The 24100-nt window shown below is 51.9% G+C and overlaps 1 protein-coding gene across 31 annotated transcripts in view; it reads right to left on the bottom strand.

The window, feature by feature from the left end:
• Positions 1-24100, bottom strand: part of LOC122381558 (septin-7-like) — a 95057-nt gene that overhangs the window by 26757 nt on the left and 44200 nt on the right. Inside the window, exon 1 of one of the 31 annotated variants that reach the window (XM_043365870.1) lies at positions 19275-19878. The exons of 26 other annotated variants lie outside the window; for them this stretch is intronic. In XM_043365870.1, the coding sequence (XP_043221805.1) occupies positions 19275-19433 (159 nt within the window). In that variant the 5' untranslated portion in view covers positions 19434-19878. Of the gene's footprint in view, positions 1-6609; positions 6721-19274; positions 19879-24100 lie in introns of those variants that run through there. 4 more of the 31 variants (XM_043365868.1, XM_043365869.1, XM_043365885.1 and 1 more) reach the window with 4 other exon arrangements.

Raw genomic sequence — 24100 nt, 5'->3', positions numbered from 1 at the left:
CAGCAGGCGACTAACGGCTGGAGGTAGGAGGTGCTGCCGGTCCGGCCAGCGCTCCGTCTCCGTCAGACGGCGGGGCGCCCGGTGGCGGAGACAAGTCCCGGCCGGGGCGTGGGCGGGGGCGGGGGCGGGGCTGATGAGGTGAGGTCGGTACACCTCTATCAGCAGCCCCACTGACACCTGTGTCACTGCAGGCAGCTTGTACCGGCCCGCGGCACGATGTTTCAACAACGTGGAACGAGACAAATGCACTGACAAATAGCCGATTAAATCACCCCTTGACAATTACAAAATATCATTACGGATATGCTTTACAAAACATATCTTCCACCGTGCCTTACATATGCTTTAAGTTTTAACAGCTTCAAAATCATCGAGATCTTGGTCCCGTCATAACTTTGAGTTAATTACACAATACACATGTGCATAGCCCTTGGCTGTGTATCGGAAGCGCACTAAATCACAGCCAGTTTGCGTCTCAATTTTCTCATCAGCGAGTAGAGCCACGCAGCAGGCGGTCCAACGTTCCTGTTACATCGATCAACGACTGCCTTGCGGCGGCGCGCGGCCAGGGGCGGCGGCGGGCGAATGGGTTGCGGGAGCCACGCCACAGCGGCGAGCGACCTAGACGAGCCCAGGAGCCTCCAGGGAGTATTCAGGGAGCGTCGATCCATCCCGAGCGGCGTCTGGGTGGGATGTGATGTGGAACACCTGGCGTGGCGCCTCGGTGGGATGAGGCACCGGGGTCGCACACGGAAGCATTCACCACACCTGGTCAGACGTCTGGGGGGGGGGGGTGATGACTGCCTGGGTTATGTCTGGGTCTGAGGGAGAAATGTGGAGCGAATGGTCGAGTTGAAAGGCACGAGATGAATCTGAGGAGGTAATTGGATTGGAATCCGCAAGAGACAGAATCAAACTAAAAGCGGGCATATCCATGGAAAATGAAAATTCACACATCATTTGTGTCGTGGTTTATCATGGAGGCGATGACAATAAAAAAAATAAAGGAATAGAAGTGCAACAATGGACTGAATCCAAACGATACTTATTGATAACTGGCCACACCGAAACGGTTTCCGCCAGGTAGCTGATTGATGCGTTCAATGAACTCGACGGTCACACCAGCGGTCGCCAGAGCCCCTCCAAGAGCAGTCACAGCGGTCAGTCGGCATCCCACGCCAGCCTGAGCTGACAGCCAGGGATACCACCGCCGGTCACCGAAGCCAAACGAAGCCCGCTAAGTCCCATCAGTCTGTGACGGCTCTTCAGCCTATGACGCCGGGGAGACGCCCACCAATTACCAACTCTCACGAGCGCTGGACACTGACAGCCTCCCTCCTCCCTCCCAGCCGTGAGCCCCAGACGGTCCGCCCTCTCAAGGTCTCGGTCCGGCCGTGTGCTCCGTGCACAATGGCCCTAACGAGTTCAAATAGGCCTGCGGACGCAATCAGTGCAGCCGGCTACCCAGTCACGTAATGTAATTCAGGCTGGTGTGCGTACGGGAATGAACGTGCGCGGTCGACTGCCAGCTACGAAAACAGGCGAGATGGAGCGTCTAGGCCTAGGGAGTCGTAGAAATCAAAGAAGTATTCATGAAATGACAAGCGTGCGTCGTTGTCTCTCACATGATCAACGTAAAGTTATACATTCGGGAATAGATATTAATTAGGCGACCATATTAATTGCTTATTTCAAAGCGCACAACGCGAACAAAAAGCCGCACAGGTATGAGTGCTGGTGTATGAGTAGAGCCATGGGTACAGTATGACCCAGACACACCCAGATGGGCCGGCCCGGCTCCGGTGGGAGGTAACGGGTCGCGGGCGGCGGTACTGGACCCACTGCCACGCGAGGAGATGGTATCAGTACCAGTCGGAATGGCGGCACAGTCGGCCCACAGTAAACAGGAGGCCACTGTCGGTAGATAGGCAACAGGAAGGGCTTAACGGGGCCGTGGTTATAGAGCTAGAGCCATAGAACTACGACAGACGGTAAACAGGAGACTGGTTAATGGGCAGCAGGAAGTCTCAATTGTAACATTCGTAGTGACTTAGACAGAACAGAAAGGACAAGTGCCATGGTAAATTACTTTGGCCTAAATGGGATGTGAAAATTAGATGCTGTAATCTGATGCAAGCTTTCTGATACTATATTCAAGCCGATTTAATTCATATGCAAATATTCTCTGACAACATACAGCAAGCCCAAAGTTAGTTTAGACAGCAACAGAAGCTTACCGATTCAACGTATGCATAGTGCCTCCTATCTAAAACAGATCTGGTACCACCGCCGATATAATGGATAGATTATCGCGAGATGATCGAGATAGCGCATACGAAGACCGACATAACACTGGACGGTGAGCTATTGGAGAAGACGGCAAGTTTCACCAATACCACCACACAAACGAATCTGGGAATTGAAGAGCGGAACCAAATACGGAAACGCACCAGTGGAAAACCTCTCCGCGAGCCAGGGTCACACGCTCGGGTCGCCGAAAGAAACTCTCTGACACGAGCTGACAGTGCGGGCCCATTCAAAATCATTCACGCGGGAAACTCGACTCCAAATGAAGAGATGCTTGATCGAAGGCCGAGACCGATTGGGACAGGTCTTCAAGGCACAGATTTGTGGAGGGAACACGAATGACGAAGTTAGACGAGTCGTAGGTAGATTGGAACAGAAATCCGAAGAAAAATGCCAAAATTAACTATGCATAAACTTACCGATGACGGGTTAGCTAACGGGTTAAACGCTACAAATGAAACTTAACAAGTCAACATTAGCTTGCACTAATGCCTACCTTGTTTTTCCTGCTTCACCGCCAAAGACCGACTGACTGGCTCAATGCTGTTTCACCGACAGGAAACTCGGATTGTGCATGCGTATGTGTGCCAATCCTCGCCTGAATAGCTCCACATCCGGAGTGACGTCATCATCAGACCGTCCTGTGACGTCACTGGCCGCTCAGAGCCGCTGGAGGGTGGAGCTTAGAGCAGGTCTCAAAGCTCCTAGACAGGTAAGCTCATGGAGACAAGTTCAACGAGGCGTTTACGTCGCGCACTCGGCGAATGGCGCAGTTCCGGCGCACCGTCCGTGAATTTTACACGATTATGGCGCAGCCAGCTCCGACGAAGCATGAGTGACCAGCGGGCAATGTCTCCAGAACGACCGGAAGTTTCCAGCGATGTCATTCATTTCAGCCGGCAGCTGTAAAACCGCAACAGTTGGCCATGCCACATTGCGTTCATAGTTCATGACTTCAGGGTACCGTACCGTAGGTGAAACCGAAAAAGGTACCTAGAGTATGAAAGCCGAATCTCTGAAGAAGAACGAATGTCACTCGACTCGAAGATTTGATTCAAGGATTCAATCGGTCTATGTAGAAAAATCACAGCACCTCACTAACAGGAGTCACTTTTTCTTGTTTTGCCGAGAAAAAAAAATCATATGTTAAAAGCTTTTAACGAAGACCACCGACAGCTCGAACCGTCACGGTCACGTATCCATTTCCCCATTTCTGTGACTTTGGGCGGCGGAACAAATTGAGGCAGCGAGCCACTTCCGTCCAATCAACAATAAACCTGTCCTACTGCGACCGTGACGGCGGCGGCGGCGACAGCGGCCAGGCGTTTTCGCCAGCCGCTCTCCCGGGTCGGGCGTCGGCGCTCGTCTGGAGCTGCGCCGCCGCCGACGGCGTCTCTGTGCCGACAGATCGGCTCTCGATCGCGCCCCTGCGGCCGATTTAGCGGCCATTTCGGCGCACATAGCTTACATCCGCCGTCGTTCTCGATGTGCAGAGTCAGCAAACAGACCCGCCAGCGGGCGCGGGCGGCGGCCTACCCGCCGCGCCGCGCATAAACATGGCGCACTGCGAACGGCCGCAAAAACGACGCACCGACAAACGCGGGCCGGGGTCAGGCCGTCCGCGAGTCGGTTCGCGGACGGTTTTTGTTCTCGAGCCAGCCCCGCTGACGGCAGCTGAGGCAGTGGCGTGGGTGGCTGGCGGCCTCTGGCGGGGCTGGGCCGGTGAGGTCGCCGGGTCACGGGTGAGCAGCAGACGGCGCGTGCGGTCGACCGTCACCTTTGACCCCGGGTCGCACCTTTGACCTCAGAGTGCGTCTGGCTGACTGCCGGCGCCATAAGGCGCTGAAGGTCAAATGACGATGATTGTCTAAATGACATCCGTGTAAAGAGGTGAACGCCCAAAAACGCAAGAGGCTGTTTTCCGGCGGGCGCACTGTGCTGTCCATCAGCCCGCCCACGAAAATCAGCCTCTGTTGGCCTTCAACCATTACTAAACAAAACTGAAGGGCTGATTTGTATTCTCAGAACACCGTTGTCCATCATACCTAACATTTAGCCTTTTACACTACCCAGCGAAATATACCTTCCACCGTACAGCCAACGCCCAAAACAACCACCCTAACCCCCAGCTCTGCTCTTTTCGCTGCTCCCTTGCCTATTGATAGCAATCCCTCCTCAACCAGCAGTACCTTGTATTGTCGGTTCGCGAATCTCAGTACTCTGACTCCCCTCCCCCCCCCCGTCAGAGGCAAAAGGAGAGGAGAGGTTAGGCAAAAGGAAGGTCAATGAGGGCAGTGCCGAGAGTAAAAAAAACAGTGTAACAGGCGATTCGAATGAACCGACTCAAAATGCCACAGGAATTTGTCATTGAACGATTCATTTTCAAAACGCCGCGTAATTCGTTAATTCGTTATTTTTCAGTCTGCACGCTGCAGCAAACTGCAAAAATCCCAAGAGAATGATAAAACATATTATCCCGTTAGCTTCGGGTAGTGCAGCTCTAGCGAAATCGAGCGAGTCAATCCCCAACAGAGAGTCCGTTCAATACCCGCGGGCGGCATTTGACGTGAGACGGCCCGCGGGCACATCTTCTAACATAAACAATCAGCTCATCTAGCCGACGTTACCGCGGGCCGCCAGAGAAATCGATCACCTGTCGCACAGAAACCGCCCGCGGTGGAGAAACAAATCGACATTTTGCAGCCTCACCCGGGCCGACAAGAACGATTTGGCCGCAGGGCAGGAGGCGCACGTGACAAAAACGCTCGGCCCGCCGCCAGCTTCCTGTGTCTTCTGCCGGTAAACGGAACCAGGCACGGAGAGGGACCGAAATAGAGACGCAGTGGTCCATCAGCCAACCTACCACAGCACGCACGAGGTCTCCGGAGAGACAGCAGGAATTAATACCGGAATTAGCCGTGACAAGGCTGCTCACGCCAAGGAAAACACGCGAGCACCCCAGCAAAAGACGGAAGATTGGAAGCTTAATTGCGGTTTTATCATATTTCAAATGCAGATAGGATGACAAGGAGGTTTCGTTTGTACATCTTTCACACAAAAAGAGCTTCAACTAAACCATGGTCTTAACTGTAAATTTGTCTCAACAAATCTATAGTGAAGAGTCGTATATTGTAGGTCCATGTGTTCTCCCGACAACAGCAACGCTGAGTCACCCCATCTGGAAGTGATTCACTCGATAAGTGCTGCCGCGACCCACCCCGTCCCTGGGGACTGGGGAGGGCACATCGGCCATCACTCATGTCAGGGCCGCTAAAAGAGGTCTATGGTGATTGACGACGGTGTCGAGTGAAGGACAGGATCTGGTGAGGGGTAGACTGGACAGGCAATGGAGTGTTGGCTCCTAGCAAAAAAAGGTGTTATAGTACGTTGTTCTACCACTATAAGTATGACGGGATGTGGGAATAATACAAAATGCGTGGACGTGGAGTTTTTTTGTCGTCGTAATTCTTTAGATTGAGGTAAACACTAAACAGTCTACGAGTTGAAATGCTAAGTCAAAACCTTTATGGCACCACAAACGCAAGAAACAATTGAACCAGTACACTAAAAAAGGTGAATTCCGACAAGTTCTCAAAACAGCAATAAGGAAACAAACATGCGCGCAGCTGCTCGCCGTGCAACGCGTCACGCTAACATCCATCGCGGGGTCGTCAACACGACTATTGTTGCACGAATTTCGCAGACTGCGCTGGTCGGCCGGCGCGGCAGTAGCACGAATTTTCCCAGTCTCATATGCAACGGCACGACAAACACTGCCTCACACCTATCAATCAACGTCTGACCGGAGAATCAGTCCAAATGTGAAACGTCCAGCGACTTAGCGCGCACTGGGAAGCGTGCTTCAAGGCTATCCGACCAGCCTTGTCGAACGAACATGTTGTAAGCTCTGGTCGGGGCCATTTTTAGCCTTGCGTCGGTGGATCAACAAGCCAGGTGGATGTAATGGTAACTGGAAAACCGGCACAGATTTGCGACGTGATGCTCGCCGGTTTTATTACGCCAGTCGTGTGCTGGATTTATTTTCTCAAGGTGAGCTGCCAGCGCCATGCATCTTTCAAAAGACCGGGTCTTTGCAGACATTGAAAGTGAAGAATACAACTGATAAGATTTTGCAAGTTTCTTGCTGACTTTGTTGACAAATCACGGAAACGACATCACATGCATTGCAAGGCCTGGCATGACATAACACAGGCATTGAGCTGACAGCGTCCGGTTCAATCCAAACAGCTACAAATGGGGCCAAGAATAGCAACGGCACCTTCCCCCAACTGGATTACCCACCTCTCTAAGAGCCGGCATGTCTTCTTCCGCTCTCTACCGTGCAACACACCACCAAAACACCCAATACGTCACCAGTTTCACAGCACCACCACCACTACTGACCTCGTCTGGCGCACTGCCAGCGTCAGACGATGGTCCGACCCCCTAGGTAGCGCCAGGTGCGGTGCGCAGCCCCCGAGGGCGGCACGCTCCTCCCTCCCGTCTAGCACCTGGCGCGCGCAGGTGCTGGACGAATCAGCGCGCCGCACCGGGGTCGGCACCGGGTGCCGGAGGAAGCGGAAAGAGAGCGGGAATAGGCGGCCGCTGTGTCCGGTGGGTGCCGTCCCCAAGGAAGTGGTATTGAGGGGCAGCCAGTCGCACTTCCATGCGGGAACGCACCGAGTTACAAATGTGGATCTGTTCTGCTAGAGTTCCTGTTCCTGCTCCCGATGGTAATCCCTAGCCGTAGAACGCTCAATGTTAGGCCTCAGAGGGCATCTATCAATGCGGCAGCTATATCACATAAAAATGGCAAAACATGCATAAGAGTAGCATACTTCCAAAGTTCTCGCCGGAAATCTGTCTTGTAATGCTCACTCATGGCCAGTCCTAGACGGTAACATGCTTTACGGCAGTAACAAGGCCATCGCGACATCAGATCGACAGTGGTGATAGCTTAGCTGTCCTCTGTACTGATGGTGCAATGACAAGCCAGTCACATCCCTTCCAGGACTATCCTAACAACTTAACGTCGCGGAACAGGTCACGTCCGCTCTATTTTCACAGGTCCAAGGTGACGCGTCCCCACGCCACATTCCTCCGTATACCGCGTATACCCATCCCAACAGCCCCGTCCTTTCGCCGAGGCCCGCCAGCGTCCCCATTGTCAGGTCCAGTACAAAGCTACAGGACATGAGGCCAGGCCGGCGGTGCGTAATCCCCAGCAACATGCCCTGAATCCGGGTCACAATGACAGGACAAGGGCTCCGCGTTCCGAGGATGGGAGTGCATGCCGAACGGCTTAGCGTTGCTCGAGGCGAAACGATTGAAGGAGCTTAAATACGCTAAGTCTTATATGAAACGTTGAGCATCACTGAGTTAAGATAAGATTTCAGATAAAATAACTTTGTCCTCAACTATTTCTTCGACAGCTTTATTTAGATACGAAGGGACATGGTTACGGATTTCATCTTCAGGACATGTTGCCATGCAAGTCATACTCTTGCATATGTAGAAGAACCAAGCATGAACTGCCGACCGACCAGTCTGGCCGGTCACGCCCCCCCCCCCATCCCCCTCCCACTCCTTGCCAGTCTGGGTCTGCACCTGGCCCGCTACGGCGCGGCGGGCAGGCTGGCTGCAGTCGACGATGAGTCAGCTGCAGCAAGCGCGGGAGCCCCGGGCGAAATTCAAACGGACGCTCAGCTGCGACCGGCAAGAGACACCGCCAGACCCGAAGGGGACGGAGGGGAGGAGCGAGAACAGGGCAGGGAAAGGCGCCGATTGAGATGATTGAGACATTGAACCTAGAACGCTTTTTAGGCATCAAGGGATTGCAGGGTCTTATCGGGGCACACGACTAGCCATTTGAAGAGTTACTGAATTGCCAAGCCAAAGTGGAACTGTGACTTTAGAAGGCGTCGTGGTTGATATGGCAACTGTCTCAAACAGTAGTGTTGCTCATGCAAACAAGTTGGAGACTCTCAAACCATTAGCATAATCGCACATACCAAGATTGTATCTGACAGTCTAAGCCACGTGACAGGTACAAACTCGGGACATAGACAGTCACACTATACCTACCACACAGCCAAGGACATCTTACGAAGTGACAAACGAGGAATAAACTAAATATTAGTCTAACGCTCACTGAAATTGTCACTCCGTCGGCGCATCAATCTAAGATTTTCTGAAAGAGCCACGGACATCCCGGGTGTAAAGGAACACGCCCAGTGTTGGCTGGAAGACGCAGGAGTGCGTTCAGACCAGTACCGCTGCGCTGAGGGGCGTGGCAGCGGTTGACGGTTGTGTGTTGTGTGCAGTGGGGACGGGGAGAGAGTGGTAGGCATCAGTCGGTCGTGTGCAGAGGGGTGAAGAGCAGAGGGGAGGGGAGGGGAGAGCCGGCTGAGAGGCGCGGCAGGCCGTCAGCGATGACTAAGTGGTGTGCTGCTCCGACCAATTAGGGCCGTCGTGGCTGACAAAGGCGCCGTGGCAGGGCGGCGGGGGGTCGCGCTCTGCTGGTATAATAAGCCTGCCCGCAGCTCGTCGGCCCGACCGCTCCCCGAGACGGTCAACCAACAATTGGCCAGGTCAGTCGGTCCAGCTCCGCAAGGCAGTACCGTATCACCACGGCGATCCACAATGTTCACTGGGTGTGTTACTTCAAACTCACAGGGATTGGAATGCACTGGCAAAACTCACAAGTCCTCGCTAATTTATCTGCATTGTGCATTCCAATGGTGAAACAAATATTTGGGATAAAAGCTGCCACCACACAAGAGGCAGACATTGTTGACGAACGAATCCAGCGTCGATTGTTGAATCAAGCTATTCCACAAGTATAATCCTAACGACTCCTGAACCAACGAAGACACGGCGAAGTTCACTGACCAGCCAACAGTAGCTAGCACGTCATGAGTAATCCCAAGTTAGGTTGATTTGAACTGTAGTCTGTAACCAAACAATAGTCCAAGCTGGTCGAGTGCATTTACCGTGGCAAAGCCCCGACTACTGCCAGGACGCTTCGCTAAGCCTGAGACAGTGCAACATAGTACAGTCATGTTTGCACCAGGACGACCACCAGCCGGGCGGAAAGATAACAACCGCGCATGACGCAACGAAACACCCTAATTATATACAGTGATGTCAACTACTACAGCCTTGCCGTAAACTTCAGACCAGATCCTAGTGGGAGGCAACTACCGTTCAGTTTCACGTATCACCCATACACGTTCCAAATGTGTCCCGGATGTTCACCTGCTTACAAGAAGAATTTCCCACTCATGTTTATAATTCCTCCCAAAGGTGTAAGCCATTAATCTCCGGTGTAAACTGTAACTCGTCCAGGTAAACTACAAAGCTGTCATAAACTACTTCATTACGACTCTGTCTGGATTATGTCAACCTCAACACCAATGATGTTTTTTGATGACTGATCAGCGATCAGTCACGACGAATCGGTGCATTTTTTTGTTCCATCTCCACGTTTCATCCTTATCACCAGAAGCAAACCGTTACACTAGGATCAAAGCCAGAGGGCGACTTAACTTTGAATAAAAAACACCCAGCATAATGTTATTCATATAAAAACTAACGGCAGTCTCACTTGTTGAGCCCTCCCCACCCTGCACCGGTCGGTCCCCACGGTCCCACTAATCCAGCGACGCCCTGCCGACACCGCCTGTCCGGAATTCCTGACTGCCATATACGGCGACTGGACACGATCTGGAGCGACCACGACAGTACCGATTGGCGATCACACGGAAAACACGGGACTGCAGAGACACGTGAGTCGCCGCGGCGCCTCGGCCCGGAATGGCCCGAAACCGACCTAACCACCGCTCACGATCAACACCGACCGAAGGAGCGGGATCCCGAGTAGCCTCGAGCAGCCTTTCGATTGTTGAAGGAGTGTCCAATGCCTACTGACCTGTGATGGCCTCTCATCCCAGGGTTCGTAGTCGCCCTAACCAGTGACCATCTGGCATCTCATTACGAAGGCATCCGGACATGACACAGGAGTGGTAGAAAATAGCTTATAGTTTAGTCTGTAATGGAAACATCTCAGGGACAGGGAAGGGATGGAGCAGGCAAAGGCATCTAGATGACGAGCTTCATTATGTCTGGAAAAACCAGGAGGTGACAGATAATGGTCCATTTCTAGCATTAGTTTATGTGTACACTAAGTAATACTATAGCTGCCTCGCGAGGCCGTGTTATCCTGTGACCTGCGCAGTGTGCAATATGATCTCAAGGCAGCAAGATATCATGATAGCATCTACGCATGTTGCCGCCGCAATAAGCTGATGATTCATCCTCACCGCTGCGAAGTCTGGGCTCATCTCACCGATCAAACCGTATCTCGGCATTGTGAAATCGGCGCCGGAGGCCCGCTCATCCCACCAGGAGAATGGCAGTGGGTCGCAGCTTAGCGCGATAGCGGGTATCGTCGGCCCCGCACTGCAGGGAGAGGCGGCTCCTGCAGCGGGATCACCCGCAGAGGACGGACAGATAATCTGTGTGACGCCATCGCAGCCGCCGCGAAACGCCAGCGGCGGTCACGAAAGGCGGTAAGTGCACGTTGGATCGCCGAGATACCAGAGGTCACCGCTGATCTCCGGCCATCACTCGTTATCAGCGGGCGCCATCAGTGACATGTTATCATTGCAAGGTGAACTCACCCTGAGATCACCGACCAAACTGCGAAGTTAATCAAGAACGTCGCCAAAGCAGTCACTACTTTCGCTCCACGACCACCGTCATGCGATCTCGCAATGCTTACCAATCAAGTTAGCAAGCTATCGGTTGCGGCAGGTCAGCCGAGGCGAGCGGACGTGCGCGCGTGCGCTCCGCGCGGGCCGTCAAGTGAGAGCAGTGAGCGCGAGGCAGAGTGAAAGAGAGTAACCAAAGTGCTGTGGTTTTGGTTACATGTTAAAGTGCCTACGGTGACTGGCCGTGATGACAAAACAGAGGAAAAGAAGACACGAATCGGGAACTCCGGAGAAAGAGGAAGGAACGATAGAAGAGCTCAAAGCATTCATAGAGGAGAAAACCGGTGAGGCTGTAACGGAGATCAAAAGAGCTCTTGATGAAAGGATAAAGGCAATAGAACAATCTTTGAGCTTTGCATTGGAAACGATTACGGTAACGACACAAAAGGCGAACTCGCTGGAAAAGGCGCTAGCTGAACTGCACAACGATTGGCAAAATCTCGCGTACAGAGTGGCCAAGCTAGAACAGGAAAAAGAGGATAGTGAGAAACTGAGAAGAAGAACACAGCTCATTTTCTCAGGGAAGGACTTGCATATCCCACAAAATGAACGCGGAATGATAGCGGCAATGTCAGCGATGATAAATAGAATGCTGGAGCTCGAAGTACACCCAGCTCATATCATTTCCGCAAAAGTCCTGCCACGAAACCGAGTGCTGATCACTTTTGCCAGTGACGAAAGGGGATCAATCAGAGATGAGATATTTCGCAACAAGTACAAGCTGAGAGGTCACAAAGTTTTCATTAATGAAAACCTGACCCCGATGAGGCAGGAGGCGTTTCAATTACTCCTCCAAGCGCGAAGGGAAGGAAAAATCTCAACGGTTATAACCAGAGGAGGAGAAGTGCTGTTTGCAAGATCAAAAAATGAGCGACTCATGCGGGCCAAAAACAGAGAGGAAGCAGAACACTTCCTGGCACAGCTGGTGAGAAATGTCTCTACAGAGCCGGTGCCTCCCCCGGAGGCGGGTCCTGGGGTCGCCCCTGAGACCGACCGGCCGGGGTCACGTGACCCTGGGCGAGCGGGTGAGCTGCCCGCGGTGTCCGGTCCCTCCGTGCTGGGAGAGAGCGTGGGAGCCGAGCGGACCACGACTCTGCCTACGTGCGAGCTGGGTAGCGAGGCCCGAGAGCCGCCTCTGCCGGAGCAGACGAACGCCGCGGCGGGCCCCCGGGCGGACCAGCGGGATGTCGACATGCCTGACCCGTCTGACGGGACCGCTGGGGCGGCGTCTTTGGTCGGGCATAGGAGGAACGGCTCGGGGTCGCACGGAACCCCTGGCCTGGAGTCGCCTCTGGCACGGCGTCCCGGCGGCCAGGGGGAGGTCAACCAACGAGACGCCGACATCGACAGGAGAGAGCAGCCGGTGGTCAACGGTGAGCCGTCCGGTCGGGGCGGCGCGCGCGCCCTCCCAGTGCACCTGAACTCACCTCCGTGTGGGGATGGGAGCTCGGGTCAAGCGAGGGCCAGAGGTGGGGTGGCTGGGGCAGGGAAGGGGAGGGGGACCGGTGGTGTGCGCGATAGAGTGGTGAGGCGGACTACAAGCGTTCCTCCGGGACAGAGGGACGATGGGAAGGCGCAGGCAGAACGACATCTTTCGAGAGAAGGAAGAAGTGAGGGTCAAGAGGGCGCCTACCAACGGGCCCTTCTAGCAAAACAGGTTTATCAGACTGATAGAGATAAAGAACAACGGGAAGGTTTGGTGCGAGGGGAATCGGGTTTGAGGAGAGGAGCATCTGATATACGCTCCTACCTGAAATGAAGTGCCATTCAAAGTCAATCAAGGCGGTTAGGCTATATATGGATAGGATAGGGATTACCTGTATAGAGTTTTGGGCTAATGGGAACGAGGGAACGAGGAACACATGTCAATGGCTCTTCATACAACCTTTGCCATGGCATACACTTTCACATGTATATTGTATTTGTCTTAAACGACAGGCTACAAGGTTTGTACCATGTTTGTTTGCTACCATGTTTCAATGTACCATCGCGCTTAAGCGGAGTCTCTGTGGGTCAAAGCGAGTTGTGCAAAGGTCTGGAAAAAAGAAAGGAACGCAAAAACTTCACCATGAGTGCAATTAGATTCGCATCTTTTAATTGCAGAGGGTTAGGTGATTTCAAGAAAAGAAAGGATGTTTTCCAATATCTAAGAAACCAGGACTTTCATATTTGCTTCCTACAGGATATCCACTGCAAAAAGATAGGGGTGCCTTATTTTAGGAACGCTTGGGGATCATCAGTCATAGTAGCACCATACACGCACAATGCAAGAGGAGTCGCAATACTTACGAAAAACTTAGACGTAGAATTCGGAGAGACAATGATTGATGAAGGAGGAAACTTCATCATTACAAAGGCAAAAATCCAGAAAGAATTCGAATTATGTCTGGTAGCAATTTATGGCCCGAATACAGACGAGCCCAATTTCTTCGAACTTTTGAGCGAGAGCATTAATGCAACCATAGAGGACGCAGATACACCAGTCGTTATCGGGGGTGACTTTAATGTAACTCTAAATCAACAGTTAGATAACTTTAACTATAGAAGAGAAAACAACACTCGAGCTAGAGAAGCAGTAAAAGCAATGATGGTACAAAATGAATTGATAGACATATACAGAGAAAAAAATCCTGAAAACCGAAGATATACTTGGCGGGTTGGAAACCCAATAGTAAAGCAGGCGAGACTGGATATGTTTCTTACTAGTGCTGCTCTGGAAAGTTATGTTGATGAGGCGGACATTCAACCAGGTTATAGATCGGATCACTCTATTATTACATTGACGGTGGACTTCTCAAAGCAGCCGAGGGGAAGAGGACTCTTTAAATTCAATGCATCATTGTTAAGAGACAAAAATTACGTCAAAATGATAAAAGATACGATTAAGAGTACGGTAGTAGAATACGCTCTTCCCGTATACGCACATGACTACATTTTGGAGACCTCAACAAAGATAGAAATGACAATTGATTCATCTTTGTTTTTTGAAACTCTGATGCTGACGTTAAGAAGAGAAACAGTCTCTTTCGGCATTAGGAAGAGAAGGGAGGAACGAAGGCGAGAAAACCAATTGGAAAGAGATATACTTCTTTTAGAGAAAGAGCTTGACGCTTTAGGTACTCACTCATTGTACGATCAGATACAAAACAAGAAAAAAGAATTGGAAGACGTAAGGAGGATCAAGTTGGAAGGGAGTTTGGTTAGGGCGAGAGCTGTATGGAGGGAAAATGCGGAAAAACCAACAAAGTATTTTCTTACATTAGAAAAAAGGAGGTACGAAAGTAAGAGGATACCATGCATCAGATCGTCAGCAGGCTGCACAAGGAATCAAATAGAATTTCTTGATCTATTCCGTAGATTTTATCAAAAAAGGTTCAAAAGTGAGGATGAGTTTTTAGAGGGAGTTAATTACGATGAATATCTATCAAACATGGATATTAAAAAAGTAAATGACCATGACAAGCTCAATCTAGATAAGCCGTTGAACATGCAAGAATTAGGATCAACGCTACAGAGAATGAAAAATGGAACGTCTCCAGGTAGTGACGGTTTTTCCGTAGAGTTTTACAAATTCTTCTGGGCAGACATAAAACACTTTTTTCATGCTATGGTAGTTGAGAGTGCCACAAAGGGTACAGTTCCTCTAACTTTAAAAGAAGGAATAATCGTGTTGTTACCTAAGCCAAATAGACCCAGAGATTTGATCAAGTCATATAGACCAATAACACTCCTAAATACTAGCTACAAAATCATTTCAGGTGCTATTGCAAATCGATTAAAACTCGTGCTAGGAGACATAATCGAGGATTGCCAGTCTGCCTATTTAAAAGGGAGATTTATTGGGGACAATATCAGGATGATTTACGACGTTATCCAACTCTTGAATCAAGAACAAAAGAACGGGGTCTTAGTAAGTCTGGATATAGAAGCAGCTTTTGATTCAGTCAGTTGGACTTTCATTAAAAAAGTCCTGGAGCAGAAAAACTTTCCGCATAGTATTACACATTGGTTCAACACACTGTATGCTGGAGCTTTTTCCAGAATTTTGTATAATGGTCATTTGTCGAGTAAAATAATGCTAAGAAGGTCTTGTAGACAGGGGGATGCGCTAAGTTGTTACTTGTTTATTCTTGTGATGGACGTTTTAGCGAAAAAGATTCGAGGAAATGCAGCTATCAAAGGAATTAAAATAGACAATGAGGAACACAAAGTGCTCATGTATGCAGACGATACGATTTGTTTACTCGAACCAGAGAAAACAAGCATGATGGAACTCTTCCAAGAGATAGGATGGTTCGCGAAGTATTCGGGACTAAGTCCAAACCTCGATAAGACTCAAGCTATGTGGATAGGGAAGGCATGCAGAGAAAATCGTTTTCTTCAGAGAAATTTAGCTGTAAAGTGGAGTGAAACGATTAAAGTCCTAGGGGTCACTTTCGATAATGAACTGCAAAAAGTAACAGAACTGTACACAGAGAAGGTAAAGGAAATCAAAAGAGAAATAACGAAATGGAAGTTCAGAAACGTATCACTGGAAGGAAAAGTGGTAATAATAAAATCGATGCTGATCTCCAAGATTAGTCACCTGCTCACAACGCTCCCTGACCCATCAAAAAAAATTATCAAAGATCTTAACAAGACTCTTTTCAGCTTTCTGTGGCATGGAAAAGGAGAAAAAATCAAACGGGAGTCTTTGATGAAAAACCATCTCAATGGAGGAGTGGACATGGTTGATTTAACAAGTTATATGAGAGCCTTGAAGCTATCTTGGATTAGGAGGTGCATTGTAAAGCAAGGAATATGGAACGCAGTTGCACAGAAAAGTACGGGTAAAAATATATATTTCTGGCAAATGGGTCAAACAGCTTTGAAAAGAAAGGCATCTCGTACTAAGAATCTATTCTGGAGAGACGTGATGATAGCATTAGCAAATTTCAGGGAAATATGCTCACAGAAGCTAGGTGTCGAGGAGCTAAACTCCACAGCTATCTTTTTTTCTGATACTACTAAGTTCAAAACTTCATGGATTGAAGAATGGTATGTCAAAGGCATCAGATCGTTGAATGACTTATTAAAAACAGATGGATCTTTACTAGGTTTTGAGGAATTAAAACGGACCTACAACATTACAACCACTTTTCTGGATTATGCAACACTAATAAGTAGCTTACCTAGAGAATGGAAGGAATCGGGAGAAAAGGTGAAGTTATTTGGACCAAGTATAGATCCATTAATAAGCTTGATTATTTCTAGAAACACGGGTACATCACATTTAAAAAATGTCTTCAGACAGGAAAGAGTGAGAGATGTCAGAAACATATGGGAAATGTCCTGGGAGAGAAGGCTGGGTCAAATCGATTGGCAACAAATATACAGAAGTCTCAGGGGCACTCCACAGCAGTATAGAGCAGTTAGGTATAAAATCATTACAAGAACAGTAGGAACAAACAGCTTTCTCAACAAAATTGGATTAATGGGAACCGATTCATGCAGTTATTGTACGGAGCGTGAAAATATAGAACATAAATTCTGGTATTGTTCGAGGATTAAGGCTTTCTGGGACAATGTTGAAGCGTGGTTGACCAGAATTCAGATAAGCACACCAGAAAGGATAACCAGGGTGAAGGAGGTAATTCTAGGCGGCACAGAAAATGCGATTATAAACCATATTGTTAGTGTAGGCGTGTACATGATTTACTCTGGGAGGAGACTTTCGGTAGACACACTTATAACCATACTTACGATAGATCAGACAAGTGAGATGTATTGGGCAAAGGTGAACAATAAAATGAACTCTTTTAATGCTAAGTGGTCGACAAGAATAGGTCAGAGAAGGGGCGAAACCAACTGGCTCCTTGGCTCGCCTCGGCCCACAGAGCATACCGCAAATATATGATAGTGTGTGTGTGTGGTTCACGGTGATTGTATAATAAATGTATGGAAAAAAACTGCAAAAAATCAGCCACCGCTCCCATGACCCATCCGGGCCAACCCGGGACCGGCCTCTTTGACTGGGGCCGGTCGGCCGGCCGGGCGTGCGGGGCGCCGGCCCTACCAGTCGACGGCTCGCATGCCCGGCCGGTGGATAGGGGGCGCCGCCCGCGATACCCCTTCGCCGGGCGGCGCGGGCGGTGGCTGATGGCCCGCCTGGAGCGCCGGGGAGGTAACCCACAGCTCTCCCCGGCTGGGGAGGTATCCCCCAGATCTCCCCGGGGCCGGGGCGTTTTCTTTAGTCCATGATGGGACAACGCCCCGGCTTGGCCAGGCGGGCCACACCACGTCGCGTGGTGGTGGCGGCGAGCTATAGGGTGTACGCTTGCCAAATATTACTCGCACGTTGTGGGGGTTTTGAAAGCCCTATTGTGTCGGTGCATATCAGGCGTTTGCGAGTTTAAACGCCTCAATCTGGGGCGCTCGTTTAGCATAGACGGAAAACCGGCGTCAGAAACCATGACAGAGATTGTCCTTGTTGGGCTGGAGAGCCTTCGATTATTATAGATGTACTTGTGTCATATTTGTACGATTTGTCAATAAACGTGGAAAAAAAAAGTTAGCAAGCTATCGGGAAGCCTTACCGCTGAACTGAAGAAACTGCACCGAAAGAAACAAAAAAATTGATTGAACAATAGACCATAACGTTTCTTTGAACGCAGTAGCGGACATGAGGCCGCAAATCTCCGTCAAAGTCACGGAGCCGAAGAAGGCGGGCGGCACGGACAGAAGTCCGCGTGTTTCTCCATGTGCCTATTGTCTCTTCCGGGCGGCCCTGACCGCACATAGCCAGCGCGACACGAGCGTGTCCCTCTCCCTCTTCGAGACACGCGTCAGGCACAGCAGTGGGCCGACAGCTGGGCCCTCTAGTCAGCCACTCCCCAACTGAAAAAGGAGAGGGTGGAATGGAAGAAGCAAGCAAGCAGTTTAGAAAGGTGTTGAGCAGCCTGACATCAGTAAGCTTAGAGCTCAGCTGTCGCTGGTGAAGGCCAGAAAGTGGTTAGAAGGTTGGCTGAGCATGTAACAACACTCAGATCGTATTTCAGCTGGCGATCCATTCAGCAGCTGGTGTGACCGTAACCCGAGTTCGATACCCCGTATGCCATTTACAGTTTCAGTCATGGTAGCCGACGCGCTCGACTCCCGTGACGGCAGACCGGTAAGGGGCGTGTCGCGGGATCTACAGAGCCGGCGTCACAGCAGACACGCTGCTTTACAGGCCCGGCCGTCCATCCAGACAGCAGGGGCCGCCTTATCAGAGACTGCAACTCACGGCCCCGCCCCTGAGTCAGGCTCTCCCCCCCCCCCCCTCCCCATCGCTGAGCTCTGTGTACTGAACACACCCGGACGTCACGACTCCATGAGACGAGTCACGACGAGGGGAGCGTCACTGCGAGCAGCTTCAGTCAACTGCTAGCTGGGAGGTGACCAACTGCAGATGAAAGTTTGGGCTAACAGGTGCTAAGCAGCAACCTTGTTGACAAACCGTACGGCGTAGGTCGACCAATACCAGTCTGCAATAAAGATAACGCGATTGTCTCCAAAGGTCATCGCAGCCGTTGCTGTCGAATACAAATGGCTGTGCTGGTTGCAAGACGGTCAACAAGCTTGCTGATCGAACCACCTGTCGTGATACACCCAGATATATTGCAAGAACGACTAACGGTGCTTTCCAGGGTCTAACGTTAAACAAGGGACGGATGTTCGTTGTTCGTGTAGTGTCACTCCATACTGTACCTCAATACTAACGCCTACGACGGACGCCCACACGTAGCTTCAACCGCTGCATTGCATAGGTCGCAAACAGTATTCACCGTCAACTCGAGACTCTCGCACAATGCAGCAAGTCCGCACCCCACGGCGAGAGTCCAATGTTGTTTCGGTTCTTTCCAAGACGTCACGGCGGCCGACGGAGGACGAGACATTTGAATGCCCAACGCATCGCCGCCGGTGCACCGAAGCTCAAGGTTACAGCGCGCGTGCTGCGTCCGGCTCTCGCCAAATACGAACGTAGGGCCGGGTAGTAAACCGATAACTACCAAAGGAAGGCCTTGTCCCCTGCGCTCGCGCGGCAGGCTTACCCTGGACGTTCCCAGCTGCACTGAAGCAGACAATAGGGACGTGATATCCCAAAGGGGCCTCGAGAGGGGCAAAGCCCACGTAGTTTCCGTCCCATTCCCGGATCCCCACCTACTATCGACCCACCTGTGATACAGCAGACAGGGAGCGGTTCGGTTTGGGCGGTGGCGTCTGGCCCACCGTCTGAAGAGCGTGCTTGCTGTGGTAATGCGCTCGCAGGCCGTTGGGCAGCTTGCTCAGGTTCGGACCAAGCAGCACCTCACACTGGTGGCACTGGGACGCCATGGCGCCACGCGGCCGGGGTGCAGCCTGACGCGACGACGGCGCGCGTCACGCGAACTCTGCACGATCACCGAACAGGACAATACGAGGTGAGGCGGCCGGCGATAGACACACGCGCCACCTGTCCTCCGTTCCGCGGAGACGTGCGACGCAGCGACACAGCTAACGACCACTGAGTCAGCGGAGTGAATGCGCCTCTACTCCCGAGCCTCGAGGGGCTGGATTACGCCGCAGGTCACGGTCCGTTGGTCTGGCGATCAGCAGCGTGTCGTCGTCGCCGGCTGCAGCCACCGGACGTCGCCAAACGTCACCAGAGCATCACCAGCTTGTCACCAACTATCACCACCGTGTCACCAGACACCGTCTTCCCCGGCAAACCCACAGCACTCGTGCGACGACGGCGGCGGCGGAGGCGCGGTGCCGTGCGCGCCGGCTATGGCGGTCGACTGGCAGCCGGTGGGCGGCAGCGGCCGGCCCCCGCCAGCCGTACCTGAGCGAACCGGCCGCCGGCCGCCACCGCTCCGCGTGGGCGGCTCCCAACGACACGGGCGCGCGACCGATCGGACGTCCCTATAGGAGACAGGTGAGCACGGCGGACATCGCTGCACGTCGTGCTACTCATGGATACACAGAGCTTAGGTGAGTAGAGCGTGCTGTGACAACCAGGTAGCTACCGACGCATAAAGACACGGAGCACGACGAAACCCAGCGACAGTGCCTCGTGACAGTGCGACGGTGCCGCCGTCGGTCGGCTATATGTTAAATCGCCGTGGCTAACGCTGAGAAATGGTATTAGCGTCTCATGGTCGGCGGCTCCGTAAGCGGAAGATGAGAGACTGCCTGAACTATGGAGATACGGCCGAGGAAAGTCACACAGCTGGCGATGACTGACGGGCAGCTATTTGTCACGGTGAATACGCAGGTCGCATTGAACCTGCCGCGGTATGCGGCTTTATGTAGAGTCTGAATAGCTTTAATGGCGGAAGCTGTGAGAGGATGGTACTGAAGGCCGGGCCATCGACAAAGGGACTTATTGGTTGATGATGAAAGATGGGATGTGCTTGGGAGAGAGAGCGAAAGTAAATGTTACACAATCCAGTAGCGGCCGAGCTTAGCACTTGAACTTTGAAAGGTGATTTTAAAAAACGTATTGGCTTTTTGAGGGAATATAAAAGCACAAAATTAGCAGTTGTAGCTTCGTAAGCAAATCAGCGACATATCTTCCTATTTCTGCGGTTATCATCAGCGTTTCAACCCAAACGGTGCCCCAAAAGTCCTCACAGCTTTGACCTCGTCTCGATGAGGTCTGACCGCCCACGCCGAGCCTATCCATCACCAAACCTCCATCAGAGTCTGTCACCTTCGCACGGCAGAGCGCACACTTCTAACACCTACGACATCGTGCAGCGGGGGTGGCGACTGAAGGGTCGCACGTCTCCAAACAGACGGGAAGGGCCGCGCCGACGATGGACGGTCCATAGCTGGCGACACCGATACAGAACAACACGCTATCCATGTAGCCAACACGACGCATCGGACAGCTCCAGCAAGGCGCATCGGTGGACTTAGGGCTGGACCGACCTATCGAGAACGCCCCGTCACAGAGAATGGCGTGGGGCGTGAGCGAGCGATCGGCGATTTTATGACAGGAAAGGGCTGATTCACCGGAACCTACATTACGTGAATCACGAAGCTGTAAATGGCCCGACTGGTTTGGGTTGGCGGCAAATGAGTAGCATACCGCCCCTGGGTCATAATATGACGCAGTGCAGGCTTGTCAGAATCGTTGATCTTCGTGGCCTGCTCGTCCCTGAGTGCGATCTTAACTGGACCGGTCGGTAGCCCCGTATGAGGGATCCGCCCTGTAGCTCCGGGATCCAGATAGGGGCTCAGTGCAGGAGTGAAATGATCGCATTGGAGCATCGTAACGCCGGCAGATCTCATTCGCTGGACAGACCAAGGTTCTTTAGTCACGGTCGATCACCGAGCATGGGATAAGGGCGATAAGGCCCCGTCTGAGTGATCTGTTTATTGGCTATCCCACGGACTAATGGCCAAACAAATCACACTGACACTGACGACAAATCACGCACAACGATCGGACAAATCACGGACAACGACCGGTCTGATAAGGATATCGACACAGCAAATCACGGACACTGACGGGACAAATCACGGTCCTTGACCAGACAAACCATGGACGTTGACCGGGCAACTAACACTGTCGAAAAAAGAACGATACACAATCGGACAAGCACATCACAGTTCATTGGATAGTCGATGTTCACGACCCACCATAACAGATAGGCCAATGGAAAGTCGGAGATCCCGTCGGCAAATCTCCCACGGGCCGCTGGATCCTCACGGCCATCCGCACAGTCCATTAGACCCATCACGGCCCGGGTCTATTGTCTGGCTCACTGAACAGTACCCTCCCTCCCAGCAGTCACCGCAGCAATGACCGCCAGCATTTCCGTCCATTCTGCTGACCAATCGCTACATCATACACAGCTGAGTGCCCTGGGGTACTGCCGCCCCCGTCACCGCCAGTTGAGGGGAGTTTGCAGAGCTCACAGACAGGGCCGACACAGGCAGGCACGGTCAGAGAGGGAAGGGTAAGCGCCGGTCACCGATGCATTCTAATGAGCAGGGCGGATTCAGGCCAGTCGGGGCGGAGGCAAGCGCTCCGACGAGGCTCAAGGTTGGATTAATGTCAGCAAGCCAGGTCAGGTTCAAGGCCAGGGTTGAAGGCGAGTCCGAACAGCTACGCATATTTGTCCTGCCTGGGGCGGCCTTGGGATAGATCTGGACGCCGACACTAGACGCAGCCGCAGCTGCAACGGCAGACGTCGTCTGCACGGTGAACGAATTGCGCGCACGCTCCCAATTTATAAACACATCAGTCGCAGAGTTGATTGACCAACGAGCGTGGCCACGCACTGTAATACGAACGGAAGGCGTCCGGTCGGCCACTTGAGGGTTTCGAAACACGGTCACTTTAGGGGCAGGCTCAAATGCGCCGACAAAGCGCGGGCGGTACCGACCACAAGACAGACGAACTGATTCAGACCGGTTATACGACCGTCGAGGACCTCTCCAAGAAACGCATCGTACATCTCAACGAACGAGAAAAGCTGTCAACACGACCCTTTGCGGTGCGTACTTACAAATGTCTGCAAAGGAAGAGGGTGATCGTAAATGAGCCGCGGAGAAGGGGCGGAATTGGAATGTGGTGGTGTCAATTGAAAGAGGCAAAGGTTACACCGTAAGTCACGTTCAAAGTACTCCACAAGAAAGTTACTCTTACATTTATGTGCTGTATCAGTATTCGAATGCCCAGGATGCATTACCTAATCCATGCCAAAGTTACCGAATGATAATCTCACAAGCCAAGAATGGTCATGTCTTTCTCATTCACATAAAAACATACAAGAGCCCGCTGATAAACGGCGGTAGCAAAAATTTCAACGAAACTTTTCACACCACTCTCCATCATTCATCACCGACACTCAGAGCAACGCCCAGCTCCGACATCCCATCACTCACTACGACAGACCGAGACAGGACTGTGACACACGTCTACGTGTAGCCAGCGGACGTCACTCCCTTCCATCCACCCCGACACGCACGGCGCATGATAATCGCCCGACCACAGACCTCCCCGTTCCGCTGATCTCCCTTCCCCGAACGTCAGACAGATGTGGTGGTGTTCCGCGCCGGCTTACGACCGCCGCCACAGCTGTGCGATAACGGTGGTGGCGCATGATGGGCTGTGGCGGGGAAAGGGGTGTGAGTAAGACGCCAGGATGTAGGGTGTAGAACTGTAGAGGGAAGACGGAGACGATGGTTTCAAAAGAGCATACGAGAGTGGATCATGGACAGATGTGGAGGACGAGGTTCGTGTTGTCAAAAAAATTGGACGGTTGTGGACTTCTTTACGCTGAAAAGTTCATCTCTATTTGCATAGCCTGAAGCAATTGTGAAATAATGGCCACTCGCTAAGAATGATAGCTGAATCGTATAGACAAATTGAACAATGAACAAGCTACCATATAAAAGGCGTTGCTAGCTACCCGAAGTCCAGAGGGCAGCGTTGAATAGGAAAAAGGACAGATATACAAAAAGTAACGACCGAGACACTCCGGAACGTCACCTCCAGACCATCGTCCGTCTACCACGGTGCGGTTGTTCCTCCGCCGTTGGCAGCGGCTGCCGGAAGCGGCGGACGTTGGTCGCATACCGTGATCCGGGGCGCGTCCGTGCCAGCGCCGGCCGTCAGAGACGACGCGACGTTGCCGACGTGGGGCGTCCGATTAGTCACCGACGGGACAGGCGCGCCCCGTCGCCGCCGACGGCACGGTAACAGCAGACGGAGCCGACGGCAAGCCGCGTGTGTCGCTGTCTGTCACCGAACGACGGTAGTGGGGCGACATCGAGTGATCCACAGGCACGAATAATCACTGTCACAAAAACGAGGTTTTTGTAGCAAGACTCGTCTATTTCAGGTTATTCTATCCGCTCCAACAGACTCTCCTGCCTCCTCATCATTAACCAAAATAAATAATAATTAACTGCCAGTGTCTAAATACAGTCCGTGCTCGCCGTTAGCACATCACAGCGTATATAGCGGCAAGCGTACCCGACGAGGGCGTTTCAAGGACCGCTATCGA

Source organism: Amphibalanus amphitrite, unplaced genomic scaffold, assembly GCF_019059575.1.
Source record: "Amphibalanus amphitrite isolate SeventyFive unplaced genomic scaffold, NRLGWU_Aamphi_draft 000122F_arrow, whole genome shotgun sequence".
Classification (NCBI taxonomy): domain Eukaryota; kingdom Metazoa; phylum Arthropoda; class Thecostraca; order Balanomorpha; family Balanidae; genus Amphibalanus; species Amphibalanus amphitrite.
The sequence above is the reverse complement of the archived record's forward strand: the minus strand, read 5'-3'. Positions and strand labels throughout refer to the sequence as shown.